This window comes from Panicum virgatum, chromosome 2N, assembly GCF_016808335.1.
Source record: "Panicum virgatum strain AP13 chromosome 2N, P.virgatum_v5, whole genome shotgun sequence".
NCBI classification, from domain to species: Eukaryota; Viridiplantae; Streptophyta; class Magnoliopsida; order Poales; family Poaceae; genus Panicum; species Panicum virgatum.
In genome coordinates, this window is record NC_053146.1 from 41,612,694 (window position 1) to 41,634,656 (window position 21,963).

Consider the following 21,963-nt stretch of genomic DNA (forward strand, 5'->3'; position numbering starts at 1 on the left):
GTCCCGGTTGGTAGGTAGCCTTTTGTCCCGGTTGCCAGACCCGGGACAAAAATACCCCCTTTTGTCCTGGCCTGGCGTTCCCGGTTGGGAAACCGGGACAACAAAAGTTTCCCAACTCAGACAAATTAGCTTTTCTGTAGCTGGCCGGTGTGCCACTTCATGCCGTACGCCCACCTGTTGTTTGGGGAGAAGAAGGCAGCGCAACCATAAAACCTGCTGGGGATACACAGCGACCACCGTAACCGATAGCAATACACCATCGACGTCGTCTACTCTTGAAACGATCGATCGATACTCGGGTGGGTCCCTCTAGCAGGTTTGGTTTGATAACAATAAGGTGGCAAGCTAGCTAGCTAGCTTTGCTCTGGTGTGTTTGCAAATCCAGTTTTGTTTGTGTGTTGTTGTACTACGTGTTGTGGTGAGCCAATCATGTATTCGTGTCCTACATATGAACCTGTTTGAAGATATATTGTGCCTTATCGTCTTTCGAATCCATCTACAGTCGATTTCATTTGTTAGCATTGGCGGCTTCTCCGGCCAGCCGGCCACCCCCGAGCCCTTGCTTTTTCCTCTTAACAATTTGAACCATGGCTTCCGTCATACCATGGCCCTGGGCTTTTATGCCTTCGAATAACATAACAGGAAAGTGTTAACTGAAACCTGCAATGCATACTGTTCCACAGATGCATTGCACATCGAGCTAGAATTACTGAACCTGATGGAGTGGTGATGTTGCATGCCAATCTCTCGACTCAAGCAGAAATACAAATCTGTCAACCCAAATATTTTGCAAGTTTTATGGTCAAATTTCTCTGAAAGTAAAGTTCTCGATCGGTGTTAATCCAACATGGTGTAGAGAAAAGCAAATAATAAGCAACAAGTTATTTATTTATTTGAGAATATGTGGACGTTTGAATGCCTAAGAATACACTGTTTAGCCGAACATTAATTTAGCACGTCGGCATCAAGACCATAGCAGAACAGCGATCAGCAAGACAGGAACCAGGATTTCGCAAAGCCGTAGTCCCACGTTCCATGTCGTAAACATAGAGTGCTTTGTCATTGGGCATGCAGTAGTAGATTTTCTATATTTGTCCCCTCTCAAGCCGTAATCCCCTCTCAAGCGGAAAAAACTGGCGTCAGCCCAGTAAGGTTGAAAACGGACGGGAAAAATCCCGTTTCCGTCCGTCCGTTTTTTTATATTTGTCCCGTATTTTGGCTTATACGGAAACGGGACGGAAAAGTCCGGGAAACAGGATGGGTGCATCCGTGGGCGGGACGGAAAACGAGAGAAGAGGTATCCCATCCGTATTTGCGGGATCCCGTTTTTCAACCAGGATATTTCGTTTTTTATCCTGTTTTTAACAAATACGGAATAGGCCCAATCAATGAAGCCCGCAGATTATTTCTCCAGATCAGTCCAACAACATGACATATAAAGTCAGCCACTTCACTCTCCAACCCTAATTTCTCCAAATCCCCAAATCCCTGGCAGCAGGCAGCAGGCAGCAGCCGCCGGCCCGCCCCGTCGCGTGCGGCGCCTCCTTCGCCGCGGCCTGCAGCCTGCCCCGACCTGCGCCACCGGCCGCCCATGCCTGCGCCGCTGGCCGGCCCGGCCTGTGCCGCCGGCCAGCCCCTGCGGACTTGCCTGCGCTGCCGCCGGCTGCGTGTGCTCAGTCGCGGCCTGATCTGCGGGCATCTGTGCAAGAGCCAAGGAGGATTAAAGACTAGCAGTAGCAATAAAAGGTAGCTAATTTGTTGATTCTTTGACAGGATCTAAGAGGAAAGCTTGTGAAGGTGTTGCTACTGTTGGGCCTCATGTTGTGTCACCGGCATCTTCTTCTGTGCCAAGTGAGGAACCAAATAAAGTGGTTATCAGAGTAGCACTCGGACAGAACAAGGTGGTGGACAGACTCAGTTTGGACGTGTGGTCTCTCCATCTGTGTGTTGACTCAAATATATTGGGAGTTGGGACGGATTGTTGTTGCTTAATACTTATAATCTTCTTTTGCACTTGTGTCGTTGTATATTCATGTGTATGTCCCGGTTAAAGTTCCGGTTCTCGTCCTATTTCCGTAGTATTCCCACCCATATTTGTCCGTTTCCGTGATCCCATATATCCCGCTCCCGTTTCCGGCTATTCCGGTCCTGCTCCCGTTCCCGGTCAAAAAATATGGCAACGGAAATGGGAGAGGGGTTTTCCCGCCCGTACCCTGGGTGCGCCCCTCCTGTTGATTTGCGCCACGTGTCCCGGGAGTCCATCAGACGAGTCAGCTCACGTCACTCGTTGTTTAGCCGTCCTCTCCTTGTTTTCCCAGCCGGCTCGTTTTTTCCCGTGCGGACTCGATGGCTCGGTTTCGCGTCCTAGTACTGCTTGACAGTACGCAGCCGCCATCGCTTCCATCGTTCGCGACGAATCAACTCCCAGGCGGAAGGGCAGAAAGGCGGCCATGACAGAAGTGCAGCGCGGAGAACCCTAACCCAACGACGATGGAGGTCAACGAGATGATGGCCACGACAATGGCCACACCCACGACGACGGCCACGCCCACGGTGACATCGCCGCTGCCAGGGCGGTAGTCGACACGGCGAAACCCTACCCGGCGCCATCGTTGGACCCTTGTTGGATCGCAGCCACACTGCTCCGTTCCACGATGACGACCATGCCCACCGCCACACTGCTCCATCGCAATCGGTCATCAGGTAACTGATCCTCACTTCTCCTTGCTTAATTATGATCATCGGTCCTGTTTCTTAGTAGACCTCGTGATCGCTTCCTCACATCTTTGAATGATGCTGTCGGTGGTGATCGTGGAGAAGAGTAACAACAAATAACACATGTTGGATTAGTGGAGAATGAACTACATAATGAGGTAAAAAAATAAAACTAACAAAAATTAACAGACTATATATTTTTTCTTTTCATGATAATAGACCTTTAATTTACAATTCATATGTACAGGGTACATAAATCTAGACGACATTTGATCACACCTAAAGCTGAAATGACTTTTGAATCTGACAAAGAAGCTTATGAGATGTACAACACCTATGCTGGAAAGGTTGGGTTGCTAGTCATGCTATCGCATAACCCCAATGGGATTTGGAAAACACTCATGATATAAGTGGGGAGTGCCTGTGCCACAGATTTAATGAGCACTTCTTTAGCCCCTAAAGACATATTTTTCTCCATGTAATCTCTTGCTCAGTCTTTCTTCTAGAGATTGAAATCTATCCTTTTTCATTCTACCAGATGGTGTGGGGAGCCCCGAATATTTTGGCTCGAAAGAGGACAGTTCAACTCCCAGAATATATTTGACCTGGTTCTGAGCGTCCTCGACTCCCTTCTTATTAAACATTATCAAACATTTGGACGGGTTCAGCAACTGACCCGTGCATCTCGCATGTGTGCCCAGGATTTCCTTCACAAGTAGTGCCTGTTCAGGATCAGCCTTGAAAAAGAGCAAAGTATCATCAGCGAAGAGGAGGTGGGAGATTCCCGGCACCCTCCTGCATATTTTCAGCTATAACAGGGTATTGTCCTGCACTTTCCTGTGAATCGACTGCGACAGACCATCAATTATAAATAAAAATAGGTATGGCGATAAAGGATCACCTTGGGGTAGACCACATGTCGGGGAAAAGGACGGCGACGCCGACCCATTGAAGTGAACTGAATATCGTACATATGTCACACAAACCATGACATGTTGTACCCGGTCACTATGAAAGCCCAACTTCAGAAGAACATTGTTCAAGAAATCCCAGTCGACTCGGTCATATGCCTTAGATAGATCCAGTTTATATGCACAGAAATTACCACGATCATCTCTGCTAGAATTGATGGTGTGAATGCATTCAAAGACGATGAGGGCATTGTCTGTGATCATTCTCCCAGGGATGATGGCGCTCTGATTAGGCGAGATAATATCATCCAACAAAGGCCGAAGTCTATTAACCAAGAATTTAGAGACCACTTTATAAATAACATTGCACAGACTTATAGGCCGAAAGTCCTTTAAATGCTTAGGGAACTGGACCTTGGGGATGAGGACAATGCATGTGTCATTGACCCTGTCAGGCAAGACTCCCGTTTCAAAGAAATAAATTCTGCACAGCTGGATAATGTTTGCCTTCATGAGCCCCCAGTTTCTTTGGAAGAAACGTGTCGGGAAGCCATCCGGCCCTGGAGCTTTAAAAGGTCCAATCTGAAACAAGACATTACTGATTTCTTCCTCGCTATACGGTTTGCATAGGTCTCGGTTCATCTCCTGTGTGATTTTTGCATCAAACAAATTGGTTAGATCATCAGGGTTTATAGACGTATCATCAGGCACACCGCCGCCGCTACCTGCTTCCTCCACCGCCCTGTCGAGGCGCACCACCACCACCGCTGTCCTTGCTCGGGTAGATCTGCCGCCGACGGTGGCGATCTCAACTTGTCCAGACCGCCTAGAAGAAAGGAGGAAGCGGCGAGTGGCGGTGGCACCAACATGAAGATGAGGAGCAGGCAGCAGATGAGGAAGATAGGATTTTCTATTTTAATTTCAATTTTCATTAGGAACTTGAAAAGAAAAATTGGGTCGGGGCTAAAATATGGGAGTTCTTGTTGGACTTGGATGTATTATTTGGAAGCTGTAAGATCGGGGCTAGGCCCCAAAGTCTATATAAGGCCTGTGATTTGGGGGTTATTACTGGAGATGCTCTTAGCACTCTATTAGCAATCATACCCCTGCTGAAGTTTTTTAAGTTGTTTTGGCTAAAGTTTTAACCCACCGTAGTGATAAAGTTTAGCACTTGAGGTTGAGGGCATTGGCACTTGGATCCAAACATCCCTTTAATTTAGTTTTGATCTATTTCAAACTTTTGTTTTTCAACTTTGGTCAATTTATAGAAAAGATACCAACATTTATAACATCAAATTGGTATAAGTTAAATCCACTATCAAATGTGTATCCATAGTGTATTTATTTGATATCGTCGAAATTCACGTATCTCTTATAATATATTATTTGACTTAGAACAAAACTAGACTAACAAGTAATTTGAAGCGGATAAAGTACTAGACAATAAAACATATTATGCAGAGGTCGGGAGGATGATTATATCAGAATTACACAATCATCACGACCAACATAGTAAGGCAATAAAAACACAACACAAATACACGACGCATAGCTCGCTGAATTCATTAAGGACATATATGACTGTGGCAGCGGTCTCGCTGCAGCCTGCATAGCTTTGTCATCTTGTTTCGGAAGAGATCATAAAAATTATAAACTTAATAGCAAGATAATCTATTTTTATTAAAAGATTTATTAGATAATCGAAAATAGAGGATCTTATACACCTCTGGACCTGCACGACACACCCATGTCAAACATCTAGCCTATAAAGTTTTTTTTTAACAATCTAGCCTATAAAGTTGTGGATGTTTTTGGTGAAGGTGGTAGAAGTTATAGGAAGCAATATGAAGTACAGAGACCTTGCAACGAGCACAATGCTTCCGTTGCACCGCTTTGGCGTCTGTCAAGCCATCATGACATGCTTGTCGTGCACTAAGAATGGGAAATGATCTTAAAATTTAAATAATCTCTAAATTTAAAAGGGCTGAACTCTAATTTTATATATTTTTAAACTAAAAACTAGAGTCATGATCCATTACCACCTCTACTAGGACTGTGTGACCACACAGGGTCCTCAAATTTGAAGGACCCTGAAGTATGGAGTACATCTTATGTGTAGCAATATAAGAGGCTTCACTTTCATTAATTTGCAGCCCAATTTATAACCAAACGAGGTCCAAATTGTACCCAGAAGTCACACATCTTATTCCCAAATTTACTTTTGAAGCATTGAATTTACTGGATACAAGAGGCAGCTCTTACAAGACATGGAAATTCTGATATTGCTGCTAGTGAACTGTATGTGGGGTTGAGGTTCCTTCAAGATTTCATTCCTAAAGATTTCATTCCTTCAAGATTTCTAGATTATAGCATTTGAGTGCGACATGTATCCTATTTATATGTATTACATTATATGTATATCATATATGTTCTAATATTACTTATAACTATTGTTAAATTTTCCTAGGCTACTACTCCCTCCTTCCCTGTTTATAAGGCATACACGTATATCAAGATTCAAACCTTGTCATCTTTGACCAATAATTTGACTATTAAATTTTTATTTTTATAATGCAAATTTCATATGATTGGATTCATAATCAAATATATTTTACAATGATTATAAGTTTATAATCAAAAGTGATATAATATATGATAAATAAATGGTCAAAGTGTTGTTTAGAAGACCGTGTCATATTCCACCATGCCTTATAAACGGGGAAGGAGGGAGTAGGATCCAATCTTAATATTTCGCACTAGACCCCCAGTTTGGCCGATCTTAATATTTGGCACTGGACTCCTGATTTGGCTGCAACACCCTAGCAGGGTGTCCTTGGGTTCGTGCGGGCTGTGCGACCGAACAGGGCTCCCAAAATTGAAGGACCCTAAAAAATAAAGTATACCTTATGTATGGTAATATAAAAGGTTTCAGTTTCTTTAATTTGCAACTCAATCCGTAGCAAAAAAAAAAAAGAGACTCAAATTACATCTAGAAGTCAAAAAATATATTTCCGATTGTCGATCGCCCAACACCCAAGCTTTCCGCTCGGCGGCTGCGGCGACGCTCGACTCCCGAAGGCAAGACCGACATTCTTTTTAAAAAAAAGGCAAGACCTTCCCCACCTCATCTCCTGTCGTGTACTAACAATCGTGCCTCGCGGAGACAGGTGGCCGCGGTGTCGACTCGCTGACGCTGATCGCAAGACACGAGTCGTGAGATGACCACGGATCACGAGCACTTCTAGATCACCACGACACTTGTCAGCCTAGATAGATGCTGATACCACTAGAACCACTAAGATCCATTTTAATATTTTGCATTGGGCCTGGGCCTCCTGTTTGATCAGGACGTCCCTGGGACAACCCGGCAGCGCTGTAGCTACAGTGTTATGTGAGAGTGCCGAACAGGCCGAATCTCGAACGCCAATCTAGCCCAAACGGCCTAACGTGAGTCCGTGGTACGAGTGCATGACTTGTACTTTTATATATATTTCAAATTTATCATGTTTCTAGAGTTGACATATAAAAAGTCATTCGTGTAAAATGAAACTGTATAGATTTTCAGATAAAAATTTTGTTTCTAAGCTGTTGTTTTGCCGTTCCGGATTTCTAATCTGTGTAGTTCTTAAATTGTATAGGAAGTGTACTCCCAGTTTTGCTTGCAGTTTTTAAATTATTACTCACAGAAAGTTTTGTAAGCTGCTCTACTACTCACTACTACTTTTTCCGTATGTAAAAAGAATAAAATTATAAAATCCGATCAAGCTAGTTTGAATTTGATCAAATTTATAATAAATATAGTATGAGTTTTACATCTTCAAATAAATTTATTATAAAATATATTTATAACTGATGTAGTTGTACTTATTTTATGTCATGAACGATGTTACTTTTATATTATTTTAGTTAAATTTTAAACTGTATGGTTTATTGAAAAGTGAGAAATGCGTCTTTTTATGGAGAAATGCGCGCAGATCTTATCTCGCGCAGTCCCATCCCATGTCCCATCGAGATCCTCCTCCCATTTCTTGCGTTGTTTGCCGCCCCCACAGAAAAAGGCGCCAGTTCGTCCGCTTCCGTTGCTTGTTCTCACTTCTCAGCACCGTGAGGTCGACCTCCCCGTTCCCTCCTCCACTTCCAAATCTCACCTCCATCCAGCTCATAGTCGCTCGCGTTGACTCGCCTCTACCTCCAATCAGCGGCTGCTTGGATCGGCTTAGGGACGCCGGCGGGCCGTGCCGGCGCCGAATCTCGCGCCCATTTCGCGTTCCTGTTGGTTGCCGGAGTGGTTTGGATCCGAGGACTGGTCTCGAATTCTTGGATCTCCTCCCCCTCGATGGCGGCGCTCGTGGAGCTGTTCCTGGGCTCCACGTCGGCGCCGGTGGACTGGGAGGCGGAGGCCTACCCGACCTATGGGGACTTCGCCGTGCTCCCCTTGCTCGTCGCCTTCTTCCCCGCCGTCCGGTTCCTCCTCGACCGACTCGTCTTCGAGGTAATCAGCTGCTTGGTGCAGGTTTCTTGGATCCGAAATGCCCGTGCTAAGTTACGCCATTTCAATGTCCCGGGTCGTGGTCCGAAATGGAACGGCGTTCGATTTCGTTTCGATTGGTAGTCTGGCGATTCTGGAGCTGGTCATTGTTCAGTCGGATTCAACCAGATCATAAAAGCAGTTTCCTTTTGCATTCATTTTCTGCAATCGTGTAGGTCTTGACATTTTTTAGATAAAGGAAGAATCCCGGCCTTGAAAGGTCTTGACATGCAACAACCATCATACCAAATTCTCGATGAATGAATTAGTACGTAGAAACTGTAAACTACATCATGGTCCATCTTTTGATATAGTTGGTGCTGTGTGTTTGGGAAAGGTTTGCGTACAACGTTTTAGTCCTGTTCTACTTGCCTTTGTTTGGTTGGTTGTAACGAGGCCTGTTTTTAGATGCCATTTACATCTTCTTTTCCTTAAGGTTACACGCCTAAGCACTTTAGAGAAAAAAAATGTCTAAGCCATCTTTATTCTGTTAGTCTAGAGTCTACACATCATGTTTGTACTTTTTTAGAAACTTTTTGGTTACTGGTTATAGCTAACCAAATGCAGGGTGACTAAAGTAGTTGGCTTGCAAGTGGCAATGGATCTATTGTCTGGTGTTAAATGTTAGTATACAATGTAATTTACACAAAAAAAAAGAAAATAAAACAGAAAGGAACAGTAGAACGATCTTTGACTTATCAGAATGATAGTTACCATAAAACAATCTTTGACTAGTTTTGCATGCCAAAGACTTCACAGCAAACGGATTTTGTTATACAGGGTATCTAAGCATCCCCTTAATTTTACATTATTTACTGCAAAATCAATGTTATTGTCGTGGTAAATAAGAACAAAACCGAATTAATTTCTGCCCTTATGTACTTGTCTTGTTTGTTGTCATACATGTGTCACATTTATTGCGATATCAGATTGCAACCATACAATCTGAGCAAAATGATTTCAAATTAGGTAGATGCAATCATGACTACATGGTGGTGTGCAATACCTGTGTTATGCCAGTATTTCCTTGCATGAAGATTTCTTAGTCCTTCTCATAATATCTGCAGATATTAGCACGAAGACTTATATTTGGAAAGGGATATGACAAGCTTTCTGAAACAGATGATAGTCGAAAGAAAATCAATAAATTTAAGGAATCAGCGTGGAAGTTTATTTATTTTCTTTCTGGAGAGGTGCTTTCGTTATCTGTAACATACAATGAGCCATGGTTTAAGAACACCAGATACTTTTGGGTAGGGCCTGGTGATCAGATCTGGCCTGATCAAAAGATGAAGTAAGTAGAAAACAGGCCTTTTCTTCCTCTGTCCAATTTTGTTTTTGCCCAACAAGATCCATGCTTCAACATTGAATTTTCCCTCTTCCAGATTGAAGCTCAAAGCTGTCTACATGTATGCTGCTGGATTTTACACATATTCAATCTTTGCTCTTCTGTTCTGGGAAACAAGACGTTCAGATTTTGGAGTTTCAATGTCTCACCATGTAGCAACTGTTGTTCTGATTGTTCTATCCTATATTTTCAGGTATGTTTCTAGAAGTTTTCATAGGGGTGTGTGACTGCCATTCTGTTACAAACTGACGCCAGCATCATGACCTATGTGTTGTTATTGTGCCTATTAAACAGATTTGCTCGTGTCGGCTCTGTTGTTTTAGCCCTTCATGATGCAAGCGATATATTCCTGGAGATTGGGAAGATGGCCAAGTACAGTAGCTGCGAGTGGCTAGCTGTTGTGGCATTTCTTCTTTTTGTTGCATCGTGGATACTTCTTCGCCTCATTATTTTCCCTTTTTGGATTCTAAGAAGCACAAGGTAAACAACAACTCAGCTTTTAGGTTCTCTGGCATGTAGTGCTACATCTGTCGTTCATCAGTGTACTTTAAAGAAGCATTAATCCACAAAAATCGCTGTAGCATATTTTGTTTATTAATGGTCTGATCTCATATCTGTTTTCCCAGCTATGAAGTCCTGCTGACCCTGGACAAGAATAAGCATCGATTTTACGGCCCCATATACTACTATGTTTTCAATTGTCTTCTGTTCTCACTCCTAGTTCTTCACATATATTGGTGGATACTAATATGGCGGATGCTAGTTAAACAAATTCAATCAAAAGGACGTGTTGGTGATGATGTTCGATCCGGTCAGTGATCTTTCTCTCCTTTTCCTTCACGGTTAGATCTCTCTTCGGCAGCATCTTCTTATCGATTTACTAAAAAGAACTTAATCTTGCACAGATTCTGAAGGCGAAGATGAGCATGAAGATTAACTTTTTAGGTTGAATGCTTAACTGAAGAACTATGTCTGGTGTTCCCTGCTGCATGGCACACCATCTGAAAGCCGTTTTCCCCCCTTTTACAGAAGACATGCAGATATTAGATCTCATTAGACAATCATTCTTTCAGCATCAAAGATGGAAACCTTCGTCTGTGAATTTCCACTGAAACCACCTGCACACTCATGTCCTTGTATGAAAGAAAAGTGCTTTGTGTTTTTCAGTCGATCGATCAGCATTTGTAAAAGATACAGAATAATCTCCTGTTCATTCATTTTGTAACTATACAGTTGATTTTGATTTCAAATCATGTAATTTGCTTGTGATGGAGGTACTGGGAAGAACTTGCCAAGAAGAATGTAAGTATGTCACGCTATTCACTCTTGTTTCTGCACTATTCTGTTTTGCTGCCACAATTGTCCACACAAATATATTATTATTCCTTGCTCCACACTTTTCTTATTTAGACCAAGTTTATAAAAATGCACTAACATCTACAACAACAAATTAGTTTTATTAAACCAGCAAAAAAAAATATTTTCACATGGTGCATTTATTTTGTATTGTAAAGATCAATATTATTATTTTATAAACTAGATCATTTTGATTTAGGACAAAGCAAAAATGTCACACGTATGGCAACAAAGCGTTTAATTATTTTTTCTCTAAAAAAACTAGAGAACCTGACATATTTGTCCATAGTCATAGGCTTTTGGTGCTATTACATATATCATATAGCAACTTTTGATGTTAAACTGACATTACATGATAACTGAGTAAAACATAAACATTATATCGATGTCGATAACAATATGAAAGTTCTACAAGGAATCAATATTGCGCATATCCAAGAATCCAATAATGTCAAGCATTGACCCATTTTCTTACACCATATTCATTTCATGTAACAAAGAAATAAGACAAATGGAGACTACAAGCTTTAGGACAAGTATTTTGTGAAGAGCTTGTCAACGTGAAGTACATCACCAATGTGATGGCTCATTGCAGGTTGAGGCTGAAGCATCCTGATAACAAACTGGCCACGTTCATTAGGATAAGGAGGGTTAGGTCCTGCTAGCCACTTCAACTGCCCATTGACAATGGCAAGTTGCAGACTTCGTTTCAGATTCACCAAGAGCATCCTCGAATAGTGAAACATTAAAACAAAGAGTCAATGTTATATCAGCCATTTATCAAGCGCTTAAAGCTTTATTTCATTTGTGGACATGCTATATGAATTATCTGAGTCTGTTTACTGCATAACAAGTTCAGCAAAATGGTCACGTTAACTTAAGCAGAGAATCTAGCTACTGCAAAATGTTAGAAGTGTTCATTTGCGCACAGAAACATAATTAGACTTAAAAACGTATCTTGTAAAACTTCAACCACACAAAGGGTATCGCAAAGGTACATGATAAATTGTTGTCCAGAAGTGTTCATTTTCACTTTTTGATCGGATAGTCATTCTTCCAGTACTAAATTGAACATGTTTATTAGTGTTCCTGAAAAAAAATGAAAGCCAAATAGGATGCTAGGAACCTGAAGAAGTGGCACGAGGAGGAGAAGAGGCCCAGAACCGAACGGGGCCATGGGGGTATCTTCATCATCCAACCGTATATGGGCCTTCCAAATATTTTCTTTCTCGTGTCCAAGGAGGCCCGTTAGGCCCACTGTGGCCCATCATTCCTGTGCTAGTCGAGGTTAGATCTCAGCCGTCTACCCAACCCTATAGCCCAAAACCCTCCCTCCCCCCGCAGTCTCTTCTGCCGTCATCGCGTCTCCTCGCTAGGTACGATCGATCGCTCGCTCGCCGCCGCCGCCCTCCTACCCCTACGTTCTGTGGTGCTGAGAATCAGTGCTCGTGCGGATCTTGCTGCGCCGGCGGCTACTTGTTCTTAGATCGGTTGTTGCGTTGATTTGCAGGTAGGTAGGAGAGGAATAGGGCGAAAAGGTGAAGCACAACAACGTTATCCCCAATGGGCACTTCAAGAAGCACTGGCAGAACTATGTCAAGACATGGTTCAATCGGCCCGCTCGCAAGCAGAGGCGCCGCATCGGTGAGCTCATCTCTTCTCCCCTCCGTTTTAAACTCCAATTTGTCACGTTTTGAGTCCCCCCCCCCCCTTTGCTGTCGTGAGAACTGAATCGAAGTCTTATCGGGGTCCCGTGTCATGTATGCAATCTATGCGATCAACTGATGATAAGCTATGCTCTAGATGCAGTTCAGAAGTAGTGGTCTAGCAATAAATAGTTCGTCTTGTCCTTGTACAATGCAATAGTCTCATTGTAATTGATAGACAATCTGTGCTACCTTTATTTGTTTGCAATTTATTACATTTGGTCTTGTATTGGTTGGTAAAGGTACAGTTAAAAGATACAGTTTGGTATGCATATTGACGCACTAGAAATCCTTGAATGTGTAGTTTGTCATCTTGAAAACAGTAGCAACCAGTTAGCTGTTCCTTGCCCCTACATAACTAATGCACCCCGCAGCAAGGTGGGTCATAGCTACTTATTTGTGTTTCTATGTTATGTCTGTTATGTTAAATAATTAATTAGTTTGTTAGTTCAGGCATATATCTAGCACCAATCATGATGCTGTGAGATTTCTAGTACACTGATTATGTGATTATGCGATTTGTAGTACACCGATTTACTTACAACAACAACAACATAGTATTTTTTCTCAAGCAAGTTGGGGTAGGCTAGAGATGAAACTCAAAAGAAATAAAGATCATGGTTCAGGCACATTGATAGCCAGTCTCCAAGCGCTCCTATCCAAAGCTATCTCTTTAGAGATATTCCAATTCTTAAGATCTCTCTTAACCGACTCATCCCAAGTCAGTTTAGGTCTACCTCTACCCCTTTTTACATTATCGACCCGCTCAAGAACCCCACTATGCACCGGCGCCTCAGGAGGCCTCCGTTGGACATGTCCAAACCATCTCAGCTGATGTTGGGTAAGTTTCTCCTCAATTGGTGCCACCTCGACCCTATCCCGAATAGCTTCGTTTCGGACTCTATCCCTCTTTGTGTGCCCGCAAAACCACCGCAACATCCGCATCTCTGCTACACTCAGTTGCTGGACATGTCGAGTTTTTGTAGGCCAACATTCAGCATCGTATAACATCGCCAGGCGAATTGCTGTCCTATAGAACTTGCCTTTTAGCTTTTGTGGCACCCTTTTGTCACAAAGGATGCTAGAAGCTTGACGCCATTTCAACCAGACAGCTAAAATTCTATGCTTAACATCTTCATCAATATCGCCATCCTTTTGTAGCACCGATCCTAAATACCGAAAAGTATCCTTCTGGCCCACCACTTGCCCATTTAGACTAACGTCTCCCCCCTCATGCGTAGTCGCGCTGAAATCACACATCATGTACTCGGTCTTGGTCCTACTAAGTCTAAACCCTTTCGACTCTAACGTGCGTCTTCACAGCTCTAACTTCCTATTAACCCCTGTCCTACTCTCGTCAACTAGCACCACATCATCAGCAAAGAGCATACACCAAGGGATCTCACCTTGTATATCCCTTGTGATCTCATCCAGCACTAAAGCAAATAAATAAGGGCTCAAGTCAGTGGTGTCGCCATCACATGTCCGGACAAACATCGTCGCATCCTTGTATATATCCTTGATGAGGGTAATGTACTTAGTTGGGACTTTGTGCTTCTCCAAGGCCCACCACATGACATTTCTCGGTACTTTGTCATATGCCTTCTCGAGGTCAATAAAGACCATGTGCAAGTCTTTCTTCTGCTCCCTATATCTCTCCATCAATTGTCGTATTAAGAAAATCGCCTCCATGGTTGACCTTCCAGGCATGAACCCAAACTGGTTTTGGGTCACACTTGTCACTCTTCTTAGGCGATGCTCGATAACCCTCTCTCAGAGCTTCATCGTATGGCTCATCAGCTTAATCTCACGGTAATTACAACTTTGAACATCGCCCTTGTTTTTGAAGATAGGTACTAATATATTTCTCCTCCATTTTTCCGACACCTTGTTTGACCGAAAAATGAGGTTAAAAAGCTTAGTCAACCATACTATTGCTCTGTCACCTAGGCATCTCCACACCTCAATGAGGATACCATCAGGGCCAATCGCTTTACCTCCCTTCATCCTCTTCAAAGCCTCCCCGATCTCTACTTCCTGAATTCTCCTCACAAAGCGTCTGTTGGTATCGTCAAAAGAGTCATCTAACTCAAGGGTAGGGCCCTTACTGTCCCCATTAAACAACTTGTCGAAGTACTCTCTCCATCTATCCCTGATCTCCTCATCCTTCACTAGCAGTCGATCTGTCCCATCCTTGATGCATTTGATTTGGTTGATGTCCCTTATCTTCCGCTCGCGGATCCTAGCCATCCTATAAATGTCCTTCTCCCCTTCTTTCGTGCCTAGCCGATGATACAGGTCATCATACGTCTTACCCTTTGCTACACTCACAGCTCGCTTTGCAACCCTCTTCGCTAATTTATAGCCCTCGATGTTGGCTGCACTCTTGTCAAGGTAGAGGCGCTTGAAACACTCCTCCTTAATAGCCCTTTGCACCTCGTCGTTCCACCACCAGGTGTCTTTCCCCTCCTGTTTGCCTCCCTACTCACGCCAAACACCTCTGAGGCCACCTTCCGAACACATGTTGCCATCTTTAGCCACATGTCATCTGCATTTTCTCCTTCTTCCCAAGGCCCCTCACCTAGCATCCTCTCCTTAACGCTTGTGCCGCTTCTCCTCTAAGCTTCCACCACTTTGTTCTCGCAATATTGGCATGTTTGTCCCAGTGGACACGTACCCGAAGACGAAAGTCCGCCACCACAAGCTTGTGTTGAGGGACAACACACTCCCCAGTACACCGATTTACTTGCTATGCTAATATGCTACCAATGAACGGATCAAATAAAAATTCCCTTGTTTTACTAGATAACTGCACCCATGATGCATCTTTACCAGCAGCTTATTATCATGTCTTAATTTTTTGTTTATATTTCTCATACTAACTGACAGCTTTCTATTTCAACCCTGCTATCTTGTGTACACAGCTCGTCAAAAGAAGGCTGCGAAGATATTCCCACGCCCAACTGCTGGACCTCTTCGCCCCATTGTTCAATGCCAGACTCTGAAGTATAACATGAAGTCAAGGGCTGGGAGAGGCTTTACTCTTGAGGAGCTGAAGGTGCTACATTTGTTCATTGTTCTTCCCTCCATCTGAGTTGCTTTTGAGCCATTTTTCCCTTGAATCTCCTTGTTTGTTTTAATGGTTCTACTTTCAAATAATTTGCTGCTGTTTGTAGACCTTATGCGCAGCATGAGTTATTTTTGTGTCAACTTCTGTTTTCATGCTTGCTCTCTAAGGTAGATATGTGTTCTTTTGCATGCCAGGTCTGCTAATGTTTGCAAATTTTAGTAGTCATTAGCGTGGAATTATCTCCTTCCATGTCAGTTTTATTTCAGCTGTGGTGCTACAGGCTTTTTTTCTCAGTTATTATCCTCTCCATCATTTAGTTTATCGCTTATGGGCCACTCTTTTCATCTGTTACTCTCCTTGTTGCTTAAAGTTATTATGTTGTGATTGCAGGCTGCGGGCATTCCGAAGAAGCTTGCTCCAACCATTGGCATTTCTGTGGATCACTGCCGCAAGAACAAATCACTTGAGGGGCTTCAGGCTTATGTCCAGAGGCTGAAGACATACAAGGCCAAGCTGGTTATCTTCCCAAGGCGTGCTCGCAAGGTCAAGGTATGGCTAGAATCCGTTTCCTGAATGTATCTTCTCTTGAAGACATTGTCCTTACAGCTTATGAGTTATGACATGATCTCTGATCATCTACATCCATTGCAGGCTGGTGACTCTACTCCTGAGGAGCTTGCCAGCGCCACCCAGGTACAGGGTGACTACATGCCTATTACTCGTGGTGAGAAGCGCTCGGTTGAGGTTGTGAAGGTCAGCGATGAGATGAAGTCGTTTGCAGCCTATGGCAAGCTCCGCCTCGAGAGGATGAACAAGAAGCACCTTGGTGCCCGCCAGAAGAAGGCTGCTGAGGCTGAGAAGGAAGAGAAGAAGTAAACCGGACGGGATATTGGATATAGTATCTTCTAGTTAATGCTACAGCCAAGGGCTTGTTCTAAGTTTTGTTTTGTTCCTGAAAATAGAGACCAGCGGATTGTTTTGCTGTCCTTGTATTGTTTGATACCTGGCACTCATTTGCGTACTCAACTATCTAGTGGTTCATCGGATTCCTGCCCTCTTGCGCTTCTGAATTGCTTAACCTGTCATGAAGTTTGCCTCTCTGAAAATTCATTATAGCTGGTGAAGTTTGCCTGCATAAGATTTGTGATGTTGATTTTGGGATTGCCTTGTTGCCTCAAATCATCATATTCCCAAATCGATGTGCATGTGGATTCATCACTTGTGCCACCCTCATATTCATGCCCTTCTGGCAGGAAAACTCGATTTATCTTTGGGCTCCCGGTCGGATGACTAGACAAGGAACCTAGTTTTCGGCTGACTTGTTTGAGTTCAAACATTTAGTAGTAATTTATGCACAAATCCTGATCATGATTGACAAACTAACTAGTATTTGTGTAGAAGCTGTAGCCAGTAATTTCTGCTGCTGGGACTCGTACTAGTAGGTCCATGTTCGTCCGTCACTGGCTTGGTTATTATTTATTACTACATATAAGCAGCAGAAAACGTTTTTGACGCCCGTCGTCCTGGCATCAGCATGCTCACGCGCACCAGAGGACTCACATTCACTGAACTGATATGGCAATATGAGCACTGCAAATTTGAGGAAGAAGAATGAGGGAAGGAGAGGTTGGAGGAAGAAGAGGAGGAGAGCCCCTCCCTCCTCGACTCAATCCTGCCTCCGCCACGGCATTCACTGAACTGACATGGCAATACGAGCACTGCAAGGAACTGCCTCTTGATCTCTCTGACTAGGAACTGTTTATTAAATCGCAATGTTTTTCTTTTCGAAAGCAAGTTAAATCGTAATGTTACATGGCAATACATCGTGGTAATGCGTGAGCTCTACTGACTCACCTATTGTCAGAGCATCTCTAAGAGTACCTAATATATTCAATCCTAATAATTCCGGATTGGAAGTTCTCTAAAAAGTTTTAGGCACAGAACATACTACCTTCTCCAACAGCAGCTCTATATTTGGTTCCAAAAATTTTGAAACATGCCACCTCATTTATCGCAGGTGGGTCATCCTAAACTCGATTTTTTTAAGGAACAGGAGGAGTAATCCCCTACTAATTATATAAACTAAAAGAAGAAAAAAAAATTACGTCACATATTCCACCAATCGAATTTACCCTACCTCTCGGAAGATCGGGTCTAGTCTATATCAAGTGGTAACAGGATTTCAGATTGTCCGTGAGGTATTATCGTATTTTTTTCCCTCTTTAGATTAGTTTTGTTTCAGACCTAAAGTCCACAAAAATCCCTCATCGTCCTTCTCAGATCGCTCCCACATCGTGTTGCCGTGTCTGGTCGAGTCTTGTTTAGTTTGAGTCGTGTTCAGTCCGTGTGTTGGCAGATCACCCCATCGTGTTGCTGTAGGAACCCTTTAATTCCTATTTAGATTTTTGTGTTCAAGTCCCAAGGTGCTTTTCCTGTGCACACGCATACCTCATTATATTTTCAGATCAGTTTGCTAGTTGTCACAGGAAGCCTCGCCTGATCAGTTTGGTGCGTGTCTTTTTGAGCCAAGTGTTTTGGTTGCCGCGCAGCTATACCTTCCTTTGTGGATTTTTTTTTTGAGTTGGCTAAAGAAAAAAAAGAGATACAGGAAAAAGGCAAACGGTGCAAATAAAAGAAAATAAAGAAAAGCCGCACCTAGAAAAGAAAGACATCAAAAAGAAAGAGAAAGAGAAGGAAAGAAGCAAACGGAAAAGGAAAAGAAGAGAGAATTTCAGAAGTGCTTGCATCCTTTTGGGTCCTTGTGCCGAGTGTATAGTTGTTTGCTTGAACTAGGTCAAAGACGAGATTAGGCCGGCAAAATAGACTAGCTTGGGACTACTTTTCAGTCTTGCAATTCTGATTTGAATTATTGATATTCCTTGCTACCATATTATGCCTACCCAAAGCTCCACATACATACTTCTGTCAGCACAGGTTCACCTTGCAACTGTTACACCCAAGCTTGACAATTGATTGTGCCATCTGTTGGCTTTGGTAAGAACACTTGCAAGATGGTGATAAGCCGCTTGAGATATTGCATTCCAGTTTCACCACTACCTAGTAGTTGTTAGTTGACAGGGATAATACTTTTGTGTTGTCTGTTGCTATCTTCTAACAATGATAGGTTCTTCATATCCACCAACTTATGATGGTATTGGTGCTGACGAGTACATTGAGTGGGAAATTGCAATAGACAACATATTTGCTACTCGCTTTATGTGTCCAAGGAAAAAGGTAAACAATGCCGCTAGTATTTTGCGACTGTCTGCTTTAACTTGGTGGAAGAGCTTAGGTCCATTAGATAAACCGCAAATTTGGGATGACATGAAATAGTTATGAGAGAAAATTTTGTTAACCCATCTCTGGTAACTAATTCAAATGACGAGGTGCATCAACTAGATAAGTCTCTTGTTATTCCTCCTATTGTGCCTAACCTTTTGCAGGATCACTTACAAAAGAGTGAGGATGACGTGATAGAATGTGAGGTGCTCACAACCTCATGTGAAAAACCAGAACCATCACCTAATATAGCCGATGCACAAGAGAGCAACAATGATGCTAAACTCATAGAAGGTGAGAGTTCTCTTGACGTGCTAAATTTTTCCAGCACTCATGCTATGATACAACCAATATTTGTTGAACCATCGCTTGATTTTCAATTATCACAAAATGTTCGGTTTGATGTTCTTTGTGATAAAGATGATTTGCATGCTGATATACCCATGCCACCAATGATGAATGGTAATACTATATGTGCGTTGAAGTCGAACACTTATGCTGAAAATAAATATGTTATTCATAATGCTAGTGATATTGATGAGCTGCAACTATTATCTTTTTTGAATACTTTGGGTTACTTGAATTTGATGTTCTATGCAATCTTAGTTATTTGGAGAAGAAACTTTATGCATATTCTCATTTGTCATGGTTTTCTAGACACACATATCATGTTTTTGGTAAAGACAACAACAAAGGTCATTATATGATACAACGAGTTTATATTTGTACAAATCTGAATTTTCCTTCTGTTGAGCAACATCATGATCAATTCGGAGATTATAAAATCAATATGCCAACTTCCTCTGGCTTTGCTTTACAGAAACAAGTTGAACCTAAAGAAGGGGAGCATATGTTTCTTGTTAGTACTAATCTTTTGCAGGCTGGTATTGACAAAGATCATGTGCATTCCGATCGAGGTGATTACGTGTTTGTAGGCCAAGATGGGCTGCAACTTCGAATATGTGGTCATAATATATCTCATAATATTGTACATTCCTATTATTTTGGCAACCTCGCTTTCCTTCATGTTGTGCAGGATCACCTTCAAGCACAATCGACGCCGAGGACGGCTTTTCGTCAAGAAGGGGAGGATGATGAGAACATGACATCCATGGATATGGACATGGGTGGAGAATGGCATGGAGTCCTACAAGACCATCTAGGGTGTTCAAATCAAGAAGGAGGCCCGAGGTTGATTCGGTTCGAATCTCCAAGGTGGAGGCCCAGAGAAACTCAAGTTCGAGTCCATCTCGGAGTCCAGGAGCAGTCCACACCAAAATCGACGCTCAGGCCGTATACGGAGTCCGTTTTGGATGCTCTTTATATTGATGGAAATATAATTTCAAGGAGCTTCCAATGTCACCAGTTTGAGGCTCAAATTCATTCGGAGCCAACGGGAGTCGTCGAAACAAGGGGACGTCCAGAATCTGTCATAGTGTCGCGACACCATCTTTTGGTTTGTTGGCCCGTGTATCGTGTTGGAGTCCACGATGGACGTGGCTAGGGGGTTATGCACGCCCCAACACTCATATAATCAGTAGCCGCCACCACATTAGGGTTTGGGTTTTGTTTAGTTCTAGTTTTTCTTGTGAAACTGAGATTGATTCGTTGTAACTGTGGCGACAAGTCCTTTTACAGTGATCCAGGGCCCCCGTTCTTGATCTCCTCCACTGTGTCAATTAGTCCTTTTGTAATAAGAGCTTGAACCCCATATTTATCATTGCTTCATTTATATTTACAATTTCAGATTGCGTGTTTATACTTTCTTGCTTGTGTTCTTTGATTCGCTTGCAGGAAAAGCCTTCTTGGCAAGGTCAATCAAGTTGTGCTTGGTTGATAACCAACGGAGCAGTGGTGTAACGGTTGCGGGACTTTGAATCATGTCTTATTAGAAGCCGGATCGCCAACGTCACATACTCCACCAATCGAATTTACCCTACCTCTCGGAAGATTGGGCCTAGTCTACATCAGGAAACACAGAGGATTGCTACCACTCTACCCAGCTGTCAGAGAGGATTGGGAGGAGAACCATGTATTGGAAAAACCTGAGCTCACAGGAATCGGGAAGGAAGGCAAGCTGCTTGACAAGTGCAAACTCGGGAATCGAGGCAAAAATCTACAGTGAAGAGCACCATGTTCCAATCTGAAGCAAGAGGTGCACCGTACACAGTTTCTACACATGGGCCAGCCATTGGGCTTAAAGGATTACGGGCGAAAACTAGGGAGAGGCCCATTGGAATTAACTGAAGGAGCCGTATTCAAATTCAAATCAAGATTGACGCTAGATTTCCGCTTCTATGTGTTCTTCACGTTGAAACAAAATTGATCAGATTGTAGAACCTTTCTACACAAATCATCAGAATTTAGGCGACTAAAAATTGATGGTCTCCGGATTTGTGATGTACCCAGAGGAATATGATTTGCACCGGAAAGAGGTGGAGATGAACAAACGGCATCAGCAAAGGTGCGCTTCTTTGATCGAACTTCAATCCAGTGAAAATTGGTTCCAAGGGAAGCAGACACAACCGCACTCATTCCAGATATCGAACTGAGTAAGCCACTTTGAGGAAACTGTGAATTTAAAAATCCAATCTTTCACCTCAACCACAGCAAAATCAGTGGCAAATCCCCCAAGAACCGATTGGAGAATGAGACCAACATTTGTCTCATCCAATTTAAGCTTTGAACGGGCAAAAAAGGCGATAAGCCAGAAACCACGAGCATCATCTGGAGAGGATGAAGTCACAGGGAGACCGTGCAGAGATCGTACCATTTTGGAAAAATCAACACCAGGAGAAGGATCAAGTTTATAAAAATGCACTAACATCTACAACAACAAATTAGTTTCATTAAACCAGCTACAAAATATAGTTTCACATGGTGCTTTTATTTGGTATTGTAAAGATCAATATTATTATTTTATAAACTAGGTCATTTTGACTTAGGATAAAGAAAAATTGGCACACGTATCGGAATGGAGCATTTAATTATTAAAAAAACTAGAGAACCTGACATATTTGTCCATAGTCGTAGGCTTTTCATGCTGTTAC

The 21,963-nt window shown here is 42.7% G+C and overlaps 2 protein-coding genes across 2 annotated transcripts; both read left to right on the plus strand.

The window, feature by feature from the left end:
- Positions 1–7,633: 7,633 nt before the first annotated feature.
- On the plus strand, positions 7,634–10,842 carry LOC120660517 (ASC1-like protein 1). The gene is made up of 6 exons (XM_039939068.1): positions 7,634–8,118; positions 9,222–9,448; positions 9,540–9,695; positions 9,797–9,982; positions 10,129–10,313; positions 10,408–10,842. The coding sequence occupies exons 1-6, from the start codon at positions 7,963–7,965 to the stop codon at positions 10,437–10,439; spliced, it is 942 nt and encodes a 313-aa protein (XP_039795002.1). The 5' UTR covers positions 7,634–7,962; the 3' UTR covers positions 10,440–10,842.
- Positions 10,843–12,033: 1,191 nt separating this feature from the next.
- Positions 12,034–16,510, plus strand: LOC120662637 (60S ribosomal protein L13-2-like). The gene is made up of 5 exons (XM_039941743.1): positions 12,034–12,039; positions 12,388–12,502; positions 15,489–15,622; positions 16,025–16,183; positions 16,286–16,510. Exons 1-5 carry the CDS (start codon positions 12,034–12,036, stop codon positions 16,508–16,510), a joined length of 639 nt encoding a protein of 212 aa, XP_039797677.1.
- Positions 16,511–21,963: the final 5,453 nt, after the last annotated feature.

Bases quoted from the DNA above. Each gene is read 5' to 3' on its own strand.
- LOC120662637 (XM_039941743.1), top strand. The intron at 12,503-15,488 runs GTGAGCTCATCT...TTGTGTACACAG, and splicing joins CAAGCAGAGGCGCCGCATCG to CTCGTCAAAAGAAGGCTGCG. The intron at 16,184-16,285 runs GTATGGCTAGAA...CATCCATTGCAG, and splicing joins GGCGTGCTCGCAAGGTCAAG to GCTGGTGACTCTACTCCTGA.
- LOC120660517 (XM_039939068.1), top strand. From the start codon at position 7,963: ATGGCGGCGCTCGTGGAGCTGTTCCTGGGCTCCACGTCGGCGCCGGTG. The intron at 9,696-9,796 runs GTATGTTTCTAG...CCTATTAAACAG, and splicing joins GTTCTATCCTATATTTTCAG to ATTTGCTCGTGTCGGCTCTG. The intron at 9,983-10,128 runs GTAAACAACAAC...CTGTTTTCCCAG, and splicing joins TGGATTCTAAGAAGCACAAG to CTATGAAGTCCTGCTGACCC.